The 13,472-nt window shown below is 41.2% G+C and overlaps 1 protein-coding gene across 2 annotated transcripts in view; it reads right to left on the minus strand.

The window, feature by feature from the left end:
* The window catches only part of SERINC5 (serine incorporator 5), a 39,422-nt gene that overhangs the window by 13,515 nt on the left and 12,435 nt on the right, over nt 1-13,472 (minus strand). For both annotated transcript variants that reach the window (XM_079330203.1, XM_079330202.1), the window contains exons 2-7: nt 13,039-13,206; nt 7,531-7,709; nt 7,155-7,237; nt 4,218-4,311; nt 2,419-2,630; nt 1,558-1,653 (exon numbers count right to left, since the gene is read on the minus strand). In XM_079330203.1, coding sequence (XP_079186329.1) covers nt 1,558-1,653; nt 2,419-2,630; nt 4,218-4,311; nt 7,155-7,237; nt 7,531-7,709; nt 13,039-13,206 — 832 coding nt within the window. The remainder of the gene's footprint in view (nt 1-1,557; nt 1,654-2,418; nt 2,631-4,217; nt 4,312-7,154; nt 7,238-7,530; nt 7,710-13,038; nt 13,207-13,472) is intronic.

Here is a 13,472-nt window from a genome sequence, read left to right on the forward strand (position 1 = left end):
CACGAGTCAATGTTAGGTAAGTTCATGGCAAACCTGAGTTATAGGGCCTGGGACACCATAGTAAGTGCCAGCACCTCACACATTCCCCAGCACATGCCACTGTGAAAGCTGGCAAGCAAATGTGGAGTCCTTAGCAAACAGACACGTGAGGAAGGAGCATCTCTGAGAGCAGATGACAACTATGAAAATTCTTAGGCATGGGAAGGCAAGAAGATCTAAGAGTGTGCTTGATGCATACTCTAACAAATGCAATAACACTTGCAATATATACAAGAAAAATTAGAACATTCACTTAACTGCTGAAGACTTTGTGACAAGCATAAAGCAACATAAGACAAATTATTTAATTCCACCTAGCACTTTCTACCCCTTCTTTTTCTTTTTACACTGTGGCAAGACTTTTGAGTAACTCAGATGAACTCGGGACTCCTAAATTAAATCCTGTTAATTCAAAACACTGCTAAAGTTCCATAAGTAAATATTACACCTAAATACTGTCTGGTTTACTTCCCAACTCTAGAAAACTCTCGTGTGTATGTCTGTTCCTACACAAGTAGATATACTTTTTCAAAACCTCATCTCTCCCCTTAAAAGTCCATAAAAACTTTTTCTTCCTGTCACTGAACTCATTTTTCTCTAGTTATTGTTGTTTCAGCTGTTGAACACTAAAAGTTGGGCAATAATAAAGAAAGGGTGCTTTATTACTAATTCAAACTATCTTTTCATTTTGCTAGTGAAATGAATGCTTCCAATGCAAACACAGGAATCTGACATTTATTTAGGTAAAGGAAAGTTTGAATTGTGCTCTGAAGTCTTGCTCTGGTTTTGTAGTGCAAAGAACTTAAAACTCTAGTGAGTTCCATACTTCTGAATTGTAACACCGGTGGCTGAAAGGCAAGTGGAGTTAAAGAACTCTGCTGAAGAACAGCATCATCTCAGCTGCATCATAACTGAGACATAACTCCAAGTTCTTTCTTGGAATATTTCCTTTCAAAACAAAATACAAGTGATACTCAAATTTTTGCTCCATTAGGAGTCCAGGGCTACCAAGCAGATTAATTCTAGGAGAAAAAAGTATCGTATTAGTATCCACTTTGATGGCCAGCACTTACTACTTGAACCTTGTAAACTTTTAGATGGAGCTGATCACCCAGCTTCTTCCAGAGGAATCCAGGAGCCATTTGTTCCAATCCTTTCTTATCAGGTGATCTAACACATTATGCATTTTGTCATACTCTATTTTATGAGAACGTGTATTTGTTACAGGACAAACAGACTACAAGACTTTGGGAAATGTGTTCATAGGAAATGGTGCAACAGATGCAATTCACCCAAGGTAAATTAAGCACCCTTAGACCAAAGCATTTAAGACACCTGGAGACTGCCAATTGCAGTCTCTTGGCTGCATGGATTTACTTCTAACATTTGCATTTTTTTCTGTGAAGAACAAACCCTGCATTTCTATATTCCTGAGTCTGTTAATCCAGGTTTGATAAATTCATGCTTTTAATACACATCATGTTTAAAAGAATTTACACAAAGCATTAGATAACTTACTAGTTTCTGGTGGTTTGCTGGATAGTGCTGAGAAAGTGAGGTACATGACATAGCAGCTGATAACTCCTGACTGCAGCAAGCCAGAATGGGGCTGGCCTTTACAAGAAAAACGAAAATTAGTTATTTTTGTAGACACTTGAGCAAATTGAAAAAGAAAACTATATCCTTTAAACAACAGCACACCATTATCTTTTATTTTTTACTTAAGGTAGTTAATAAGTGTTTGAGGCGGTTTAGATACAGTTCCACCATCCAATAAAGAGAAAAATGTCTATCCTTTAGCTCTGTGGGCCGTTTTAGAAAGGCATTAGAGATTCCTGTGTAAGTAAAGAATCACCTCTGTTCTTTTGCCAAACACAGCAGCTTTTTGAAAGCTATTGACAAGCCTCCACAATGATTTTATTTGCCTGTAAAATCTCTGTTAGAGTCATTCTCCAATTTTCAGCAACAATGTATGCAAATACTAACAGCACACATAGTATAAAATCCTGCTGGCAACTCCACCAAGCCCAAACTTTACAAATCATAAAACTCAAGAAGTCAAAAGCAAATGGTAGAACAGTAGTGACTTTGAGATCTTCCACTGCCAGACTTAGGTAAATCTCACAACACAGTGACAGCCACCAGCAGGCAGGCCTCTACACCCCGTGCCTGATGGCACACCCAGAATGTCTCACACTTCAGTAGTTTCAGCAGTCAAGCTGACAATAAGCAACAGCACTTCACACTGTAGTAAAGAGTCAGAAGCAGCACCAATTCAGAACTATCTTTAGACTTTCTGCCCAGACATGGCTTACACCTCCAGGCACACAACTGTGGCAGCACCGAAAACCCAGGAGGAGAAAAGGTCAGTGGACTCACGGTTCTGGACACAGGGTGATATGGCCACCAGGGACACAAAGAGGCACAGGCCACCGTTCACTCCAATCAGCACCTTGTTGTACATGCAGCCCTCTGAGCGTGTGTAGAAGAGTGCCATGAGGACCAGAGCAGCCACAGCAACGGAGTACAGGAGGAGAGTGACCAAGGCAAGCAAACCATTCCACATCTGCTTGTGGTTTGCACCTGCAGTCCTGCCGAGACAAAAACAAGCATCTTATCTTTGTCTTCCCTTACCAGAACATAAAATTATAACAGCTGAAGAGTTCACATCCTCACACACAAAAGACAGTGTTTACTTTCCCAAAGTATGTGTGCGTCACTATGCCAGCACAGACTCTTGCAAGATTCCTACCCATGAAACAGAGGGAAACATTCCTTAGCACCAGTGTTTATGTTCTGTACTATCACAATCAGCTCCTTCTGTAATTATAGCCCAGTGCTGACTCTTAGAATTCCCAGGAGTTCTCTGGGATCAGCCCATCAGCATATCTCAGCACAACACTTCAGGGGTTTCCTCAGCAGCAACTCCAAGTGTCCCAGGCTGGGCTAACGAGTGGTGCTCTCCACACAATAAAACCAGAGGTTTATTGCTTGGCATGGCCTCTCTTCTGCTCCTTGTACTACTTTGACAGTTCTACTACTCTTTCACTCAAAAAGCCTCCTCTCCATTTGGGTCAAACCACCAGTCACCCTCAGCTAAAGAGTGGCTCACCTTGTTTTCCTTTCTTCACCTTACAAACATTTCTTGCAAAGCCCACCAGAGTTTAAAAGGAGCAACTAAAACAGTTGTTTTGAAACATTGGCCTGTTTTGTAGATGGAAAGTCTTTTAATTTTTTTTTCCTTCCTGTTGTTTTGTGGAAACAGGACATATTTTAAAAAAATATCATGTAAAGAGAGCTGAAGTTAAATGCTAGTGCTAGAAGCCTTTCATCCACAGAAAAACAGCTACAGTAATTAAAACAAAAAATATCTGCAGTGTAAGGAATTGTCACCTTTTCCTCCCTGAAACTGGAATTTAACAAAGCCAAAGGTTTGCTAAAATTCTTTCTTAGGAGGTAGTACTTTAATTGGAACAAGAGATAACTACAAGAGTTTGTAGAGGAGGAAATGTGAGACAGGAAGGGTGGAGGTGCAGGCAGGAGAATACTTGTGGGAGGACAACTTAAATATTTTAATTTGATGAGAGGTGAAGGGCTAGGACAGTAATAGAAAATATACTTGAACCAAAAATGAAGTAAATGCTCAAATACTGTTTATCCAGGTTGATAATGGAATCTTGCATATTTAGATGGCAAGAAAGAAGCTGAACACAAATTAGCAGTTCTTAAATTAAGAAAAAAATGTATGTGCATTAAGCTGACATAGAAAAAACAGGATTTATCAGTTCAAAACATTGAGAACAGTCCCACTACTACATTTTGCAAATCCAGTTTTATTCTCTTGCATTACTCTTCTAAGCAGATGTATTTTCATATAAAATATAAAATAACTTAAAGTAAGAAATTTTTGCATCCCAAGATAATAGTACTTAATGGAAGCCGACCAGTACAGGTTAGGAATAAATCAGCAGAATAAAAGTGAGAAATGAGCAAACACTTCTGTTTGGGGAAGGAGAAAGTAGATGAAGCAAATATGAACAGCTATGTTCATAGACTAACATTCATGCATCTTCTTTCAAAAATTACATTCAAGACACTTTACATTCTTTGTTACAAGAAAGGTATTGGCCAGAAGTCCATCAGAATTTTAAGCAAATAACTACTTGCTCGACACATACCAATTTTTATTCCACTTGTGTGCAAACTCAACCAGCAGGATGAGCTGAATGGCAATGAAAAGGAACCCTCCTGTCGCTCCCACGTAGCGCCAGGCTGCAAGGCAGAGAGGCAGAAAATAGGTCAAACGCCTTTCCCTTGAGATAAAATGGATTTATTGTCTATGCAGAGAAGCTGGTAATGTGGTATGAATATCTGAAGCTCACAAATGTAGCAGGAGATGAGAGATATCAGATGAAAGGCAGCTCAGTTAACTCAATATTAGCTCCCTGATGAATTCAGCTTGCAACCTGCTACACTTTCAGTGGACAGCTACTGAGTCTCCCTAACCTAGAAAATTTTTGTGGAGACTATGAGTTACTATATTCAGACAGAAAATACTGAAACCTTTATTTGTGACTGGCAGGAGGGAGGTTGTGTGAAGGCATTCCACAGGAATCTAAACCCTGAAATTGCAAGGTACTGGAACCCAATCATTACTAAAAAGGGCAATTTCTTCTCCTCCAGATTCCAGTACCACAGCAAAACAAAGGTGGGGTTTATCTATTCACAAACACTGTTTCGAGCCACTCCCAAGGAACACTGAGTATTTACTGACTGGTTTTAAGACAGGTTATTTGGGTAGTTAACTGTTGACCTACATACATGCACTGTATGTGGGTAGCTGCTTGGATGTTTTGGACAACAGATTTCTTAAATTTCTTAAACATCAGAAGTATTTGAGGAAATATAGATACCTATTTTAATTTTTAGCTGTATATACAGCTTGTGCTACTCTGAAGAACATAGCCTACAAATTACTCCAGGTGTGCAGCTGATTTCAGTGAAGAAAAGACCAAGGAAGTGCATCAGCAAAATTCAGCCATACCCTTTCACTGTGCTTTCCTTTAGAAAAAGGAAACATGTAATTTAAGTGGAAGAACAGAACAGTCAGGGCTCATTTCCATTAGCAGCTGATGTAGAGGTTATTCTTTTCTTACTCTATCATAAGCTCATTATTTAAAAGCAAGCAAAAATATCATTTTCTGGTTTTCTAAATGTGTACACTTGACAAGCATTCTACTCTTCAAATATACAAAAAAAAAAAGGATTAAATTATTCTGTTAGAAAGTACATAAAAATTAGGCAGCCACAAAGTGGCATGTATATTTGGGAGAGGAGCAGCAGGAAAAGTCAGACCACCAATAATAATCAAATAGACAGACTCTCATGACCTCCCTCTACCACATTATAGTGCAGGACATTTATGGATCAATCACAGATAAGGTCAGCATAGCCAGTGTGTATTTAACACTACAACCCACAGAAACCTACTGCTTGCACATAGTCTTCCTTTTCCATGATTAACAAATCACTTGGGAAACTTGGCAAGGTATTTTATTTTTCAAGGAAAAAAAAAGCAGTTGGGAGAATGACCCCTCCCTCTAAAAAAAAAAAACCCAAAACCAACCAACAAAATAATAGTGTAAGTTTCATGAAAGGAGGGGAGAAAACCCCACCCCGCAAACATACTATACCCAAACCATCTGTAGTCCCAATTTCAGGGGCAGACTAGAAGTCAGTTTAGGATACAGCTAAGGTCAGTTAGCAGAATACAGCTTTAGAGTGAAAAGTCATAAGTTGGTTTGGGCTTGTTAAGCTGTATCTCAAGACTACACTAGACTGGTGTTGAGAATCAGAACAAAACTTTCTGTTTCTCATTTTCTGCAAACACATCAGCTCCTGAGGAGGTTTCACCATGAAAAGGGTCACTTGCAATGATGACAGGCAGTCTCACCTGCTCACGAGTACAAGGCATTGTACTGCTACATCTAATCCACACAGAATGGCTCCTAAGGACAAAGACATACAGCCATCCCACACCTTCACAGAGGAGATGGAAAAGGGGCCTCAGAGCCAGGACCAAACAAACAGACAGCAGGAGCAAGATGAGGAAATATACTTGTCTATGGTTTACTTGTAGTGGTTTTTACTTCACTTTCCCAGAGTACTGTGCTCATGGTCTGTCTGTCCACTCTGCTCTCTTCCCCATGTTACCTCTTCCTCCTGCCCTTTTGAACACCCTGGCTAGAGCAGGTGGGTGTTAAGAACAAGGTAACCAAGCAAGTCTTAGTGGAAGCAGGCAGCATACACAACTGCTCCTTTGCTCTAATGATCCCATCCCTTTTCAGCTGTCCAGACCTACCAGCATAAAGGCTTACAAGTACCTGAAAGATGTAGTTATTGCAAATGTAAGAGTAAAAACTCATCTTGGTATCACCAGGATTTTTGCTCCTAGTCCTCAAGACTCCTGTGATACACTCCCCTCCTAGCTGGCACTTCAATACTGGGCTAGTACCAGCATACCTGTGCTGTGGCCAGCATTCCTTCCAAAACAGGAAATGCTTCTGACATGGCATCCTCAGCAAAGCACATGTACCAGGCCCAAGAACTCTAATTTTATCTTACTGGATGTAAGCCCCCAACCTGAAAATCAACATCCCAAATTCTTTTGGGGCACTGCAGGTTACTGTGTCTCCTGGAGCACGGGCACCTCTCCACTGTGCAGCCTGACTGCTGCACTATGCCAGAGCTACCTGCACAAGCCAAACTAATATGCAGCTTGGTGTTCTTGAGTGAAAAATTCCTTCTGCACCATTATAGTTCTCTATTTCTTAATGAACTGGCAATAATTCTTTAAGAATTGCTGCAGTGGTATTGTTACCTACCACTTTGGCCTGGTCTTGGTCAGAAAAAAAAACATGCTGCTTTTTTTCCTGCACATTCACATGAAGACCACATAGTTTGCACACAGAGTGTTCCCACAAACAGCTCCAAATACTATAGCTGCATCTGGCCTACAAAGGCTTTACTTGAAGAAACAAGGCAATATTCATGTTGATCAGACCACTCAGATTTCTAACCACTCAAAAGAAGCATAACAAAACAAGAGGACATACCATTGAGGAAAGTGTCCTGATCAGGAATGAAGAAGGCTCCTGAGCACATTGCTGCCAGAACTATAAGTTTAATAAGCCAGAATCTGTATGAGAGGAAAAAAAAAAATCTGGTTATAATAGGAATTAGAGATTTTCACTTTTAGTATCACATGAAATCTGTTTAAAGTATAACAAGAAAAAAAACCCATCCTTTGATGACCGATTACTACTTTATTTAGTTTGCACTTGACCACATTACTTCTGACAATAACACCTAAGTAAAGGTTTTTGGGTTTGGGTTTTTGTTTTTTCTGCCTAGTACTACACCCAAGTGAAAAGTTTGTGTCTCAAACTTGTAAAGAGATGTGAAAATTAGGGAATCAAACAAACAACTCACCCATTATGAATATATGCTCGGCAGCTTTTGCTGTTGTTAATTTTGATGGTGAACAAGAAGAACAAAAAGAAGAAACAGGCCATTCCAAAACAGACTTTGTACACTGCAGAGTATCCCACCAACTTCTCACACATCTCACCCGCCTGAATACCCTTGCACATCTGCTCGTAGAAGGGAATCTAAAAAGCAGAGCACATTATACAGGAGCTGTTAGAAGGGACACAAAGCACACATAACCAAGCATGTCTGTGCACAACTGACTTTTCACTAGCTTCACTTAATACCTTTGACTTTTGATACCTCTTCAGCCTGGATTTCAGGGTTTAGGGGATATAACAAAATCTAAAACATGAGGGACTGAAGTGTTCCAGAGCCTTCACTCCACTCTTTACAGATCCCTTGGGGTACAAGTCCACCTTCTATCAGCTCTCCTGCTTCATGCCATTCCTGCCCATTACTGCTGATTCCCTCCCTTCATCCCACACTGCACAGCAAAGACTCAGATTGCTTCAGTAATTCAGCTGATATGAGACATACCAAGGGCTTGTGCTGCCCTGGCTGGAAATGCAGACTGAAGCACACCCAAGTGTCACAGGGGCAGCAACCACCCAACTCTTCATCACAGCTTCTGAAAGGGAGTTGTGCCAGTTGACCTGATTTTGTTTTAAATTAACAGAAAGGTGGAATAGTCCTACCTCTCTTGACTCATTAAATATTTGCCTTTGAGGCCTTTCCCCACAAAGGGGAATACAAACAGCTGCACATTTTGGCTTCAGTTTCACCACATGAACATGATGCTGGGTGCTCAAAAAACAGGTCTGTGGCCACAACCCACTGCTGTGAGGCACCTTTGTGTAGACATCTGCCTCTCACAGCCATTTCACTGCACAGAAACACAGGAACTTAATTAGAAAACCACTGCCCATTTCAAAGAAAAGAAAGGCCTCCCTTGTGTGCTTACAGCCTTCAGCTGAGGCTGGTAAGACCAGTTGAACAACATTATTAAACCCTCTGGAGCTGACTGCTGCTATCCATACAGGTGACTGGAAGACAGAAAACCCAACATGTAGCAGGACACAACATGCACAAATCAACAGCTATGGCAAAGAAAACCCCTTCATTGAAAGAACAACTGGGCATGGGTGCTAGCCATCAGGCAGGATTCCCAGCTGTAGAAAAGCCTCTGAGAGGCAGGAAACAAGTGATAAACAAATAAACTGCCAGCTTCCACCCACCAGGCTCTGAAAGCCTACCTGTCTCAGCAGGGTATGCAACTCCAATCCCTGTTCCAGGAATCCAAACCAGTCAGGAGATCAACAACACTCTTAAGCAGTTTCTCAAGAAGAGGAGCTCACAAAAACAATGAGCTAAGATAGCAAACCTAACTACAACATGGAGCTAATCCTCAGTGGGCTGGAACCAGCTGAGGAGATGAAAACTGGTCTCAGTTGTGTGGTGTTACGAGAATGGATTCAAGCTGGGCCACTCCAAGCTGCTCTCTCAGCCACAACTCAGAGATTAGTAGCCACTGCATAAAGAAGCTGGACATTAAACAAGTAGCTGTGGCTAAACTGCATCCAAGAGTATTTGGAAAGCTCCTGAGAAATTGTCTGGAGCAACAGTTTTCCCAGGTCTTGGAAAGCAATGAAATGTCAGACTGGGCAAACATGCCAGCATACAAAATGAGCAATGGATTGACTGGAATAATTATGAGAACTATTAATGCCACAGTGATGCCAGGGCAAGGCAAGGGGCCTCAAAAATGCCAGAGAAAGCAACTGGGCTATCAGTTAACACTTTTCTGTTCTTTCCTTATAATAACCATCGATCAGGAGAGGATAGAAAGCAGCATAATATTGAACTAAAAATATTGAGAAAATTACTTATTCGACATAGATGATAGTACTCACCAAGGAGTCAGATTTCTACAAGATCTGTTTCACTTCACTTACAAGACATTCAGAACAAAACACAACAAAACAAAAATAGCACAGAATTTGATTAACTGTCTAGCTAATTAGAAACAGATCTCTGGGTAACCATAAATAGGCACCTTCATTAATTGCATAGGTTTCTACAGAAATCTTGATGGGATTTTTGAACTTATACATTCTTTCCTCCTGTAAGTATTAGCTTCATTACAGTTCTGGCTGAGAATAAAGAGATGGATTCACAAGAACAATAGCTCAGTTTGCCCTACATAAGCAACAAAGAGTTTAGCCACCATGTAGTATTCACCACACTATGCAACAAAAAGAGATGGCCACAGAAACAGTCCCGTGGCTCTTTTAGGAGACCCATGGTCCCAAAGGAACAAAACAAAAACTCTTGGAGACCCTAACATAAAATACACAAGCACAGTGCTGGAGACAATAGGACTGGTGTAATAAAAAGGCCATGTTTTTGTGAAAGGATGGCCTACTGCTGCAAACAATTTATCAAAGCTTATGTGACTTCAGTGATAGACAAGAAAAGACTTTCTTTTCAATGTATCTCTGAAACATGTTCAGCTGCTGAGAAGGCTGCCCACCTTATGTGCTTTACCATGCTAACCATTTGCTGGATATTTTTGATAGCTGTTAAGTCACATACTAGTTATTTGCCAAGATACAGTAAAATAGCTATTTTGTACATTTAAAAGCTGCAGAAGCTAAATTCTTTGGTCCTGGAGTAGAGGACAAAGCATTCTTGTTGCAGAAACTCAGTATCAGCTGCAGTAAGGCGCCTCAGCTGCTGTGCAAGCAATGATGCTATCACAGCAAAGCTGGCAATTTTCCAGAATGCACTGAAGCCCTCAGAGATGTTGAGAATTTGAGCAGCATCTACAGAAGCAGGACACCCCAAATTTGCTCTCCTGTCACAGCAAGCTGCAAGCACACAGAACCCCTTGGTGCAGGAAGCCAGCCCACAGAGGCGCTGGCACAGGAGCATCCAGGGGAACAGGAATGAGGAGCAGTGTGGAAACAGCCCTGGAGGACCCTGCTTTCACCTGGATGTCCTCTTCCAAGGAGGAAGAACACAGCAGGCAAACTTTGTTATAGAAACAGAGTGGATGAAAATCTGTGTAGGTGGGAAAGCAAGGGCAAAAAGCCCCACCTATCCAAAATTTTCCTGCAAATAACCCTCAACTTCTTCCCTATCCTCCACTGCCTCTCGCTTCTTTCCTCAAAGATCTACTACTCTAGAAAGTTGGGAACTTACAGGAAAACAACCAAAGAGAAAAAAACACCTCTCACTGACAAAAGAGAGATTCCTTCCATGTAAGATCAGAATGAGTATTTGAACTCAACACTGGTAAAGGAGACACACAGCTCCTTGCCAAAATTGCAGTTCTAAAAGGGACTACATTAGAATTTTAAATTCTTTGCCTAAATGCAAAAGTTTTTGGTTTTTATTTTTTAATCTGATTGAAATTAATCAAAATCCATCTTCTCTTAAAAAAAAAAAAAAAAAAAAAAAAAAAGAGGGCGAAGTCCCAAAAATATCATGCAAAGTATTTGCTTACAGTCTGGCTTCAGGAGCTGGGAGTGTTCCACGACTGAGACAAAAGCAAAGGAATCACTAAGTGCACAGCACTTTCAAAACACAGCTCACCATTGGGAAGCTGAGACTGCTTAGTCTGAATAAGCATTTTCAAGGTGCAATCTATCAAAACTGTGCTGAATTAGCTTCAGGGGACTTTGAACTTTTAATAACCCTTAACATAACAATTAAATTAGAAAGCAGATAAAGAAAGCCTACTTTCAGATGGTCCATTTCGCATTCAAAGACCCCAAATGTTCCAAACTAAGAGAGTGATTATCTTTCCACTTCAAACTAACAGCTACTCTTTGTGCCACTTCTTCCCACACTGAGCTTTCAAGACTATGAACTGGAAAAGAAGTTTGGCAATACTGAAAAGCATGTTGTTGAAGGCTTCTTGAATCACTTTTCTGTTGGATAAAGAGTATTTTTTGTTAGGGATACAAGCTGCATTAAAACCACACTACTGATGGAAAAGAACTTTATGAAATTTGGATATGAGCACATAATTTGTCTCCCACACACTTAAGTTCCTTGGGTTATTTGCTTTATTGCCAAGCTAAGCATCTAGTAAGTCAAAGTAGTTCCTGGCAAGCAATTTCAGCACGCACATGTTGAGAAGTTTTTAAGTCACAGTTCACAGGCAAACATCATGTCTGTAGTGGGTGCCCCTACAGGGTGGTGATCAATTTCTGGTGGCCTGGGGTAAAATGTGGCACTAGGATAAGTCATGTAAAATGCTATTAAATGAAAGAAAGTTAGGATGGAACATACAAAGAAGGTACAATGGGAAGAAAGAGAAGTGATAGGCAGCAGAGCACAGAAGCCCTCAAATTAGCCTGCTATAAACCCACTGGTTCATCTGTGCTGCAGGAAGGGGGTGCTGCCACCAGCTTCTGCCTCTGGGATGATCTGGAGGGAAGTGTTCCAGAGAAAACCAAAAGTCAAGTGCAGAATGTAACCAGGACACCAGCTTGTTCAACTGGTTCAATGAGGAAAGAGGCCTCACTGTGCAACCTCACTCTCCTGGGAGAGGAGCACAAAGCAACAAGATACTCACACTGATGGAAGCCTTCTGAACCTCCAGAGCAAGAACACACACCACCCCAAAGCAGGCCCAAGGATGCATTTGGAGCAGAACCTTCATTTTTATGAATTAAGCAATGCAGTCTTTGTTCCCTCTAGTTCAAAGCAGAGTTTTATTATTAAGTTTGTAGTGAATGCGAGAGAGGATTTGTGCTACTTGGGTGGCTTATGAAGCCAAACCAAATATGTGGTACAACAGGACCAGTGTGTGAGCACAAGCAGGCTGGTGAGCATTTAGCTTAGGAAAGTTATATTAAGACTCTGAAAGAAACTTGAGTTTTAAAATCTAGCTTTAGCCACAGCTCCTTTAATGTTTTTGAAGCTCTCTAATTAAAAAGACAATTAGAGATGAACAATATTTGCTGTGGTGAGAGGCCACGTGAACACAATGACTCACACACTGAAGAAAACCCCTCGCAGAGACTCTCCAGCATTGTGCTTTGCAGCAGTCTGTCACACCAGGAAGGCAGAATTAAAACCGTAACACTTGAAGAGTTATTTTCTAATTTGCTGCTTCTGCTGCTAAACAAGCTGCTAGAGACAAAATCAAGGTTAGAGGGAACTGATTTGTTCCACTAAAACAAGTTCCCTAATGCTTCCCCCTCTAGTGACAATGCCTGCACAGCAAACCTGGGGTGGGCTCACTGCAGCGGATTTCTGCACCGGAGAGGAAGGATGCTGGGCTCTTCCTGCTGTGAAACATACTCAGTGGGTGACAGGAAGATGCTGAGCATGGAAAAAACAAAGGACTGAGCAAGGAAAATCATCCCATTGGGTTTAGAAGTGGATAGCTGGAGAAAATTGACCACCTCTTCTGAGGGAGCACCCCTGTAACAAAGAGCTGTGGAAGGAGCCTCCTTTTCTTCCAGGGGCAGCAGTGACCACATCCCTGTTACTTACATGAGTTTTCATTTCATTAGCTACTGTTGTAGACATCATGACACAGCAGATGATGGTCACCAGGATGAAGTACAGCGCGTACATGAAGCGGGTGCTGGTTGACTGCTTTATCTTGGGGCAGCATTTGCAGCACAAGGAACAAGCAGCAGTACCACAGCAGCAGGCCAGCTGAAAAGGAACACAAAAACACAAGTCAAAAACCCACCAGAACCCTCCATCTTAAGGTTTCTATTGCAAAAGTTAGACAGGGAAGCTGGGAGACTCGTTGCAAAACTCCAGAATTTCTCAAGTCCTCTTTCCCCAGCTGAGCAGCATTTAAGTGGAAGCAGACTGTCTTGTTTATCAAAACTCACTAGTTTTAGGCACATCAGTGTATAGTTTTCCCAGATTTGCTAAGGATGAGTGACAGATTTCCCTGCATATTTTAGCCTTCT

This window comes from Erithacus rubecula (assembly GCF_903797595.1).
Source record: "Erithacus rubecula genome assembly, chromosome: Z".
In the NCBI taxonomy this organism is placed as follows: Eukaryota; Metazoa; Chordata; class Aves; order Passeriformes; family Muscicapidae; genus Erithacus; species Erithacus rubecula.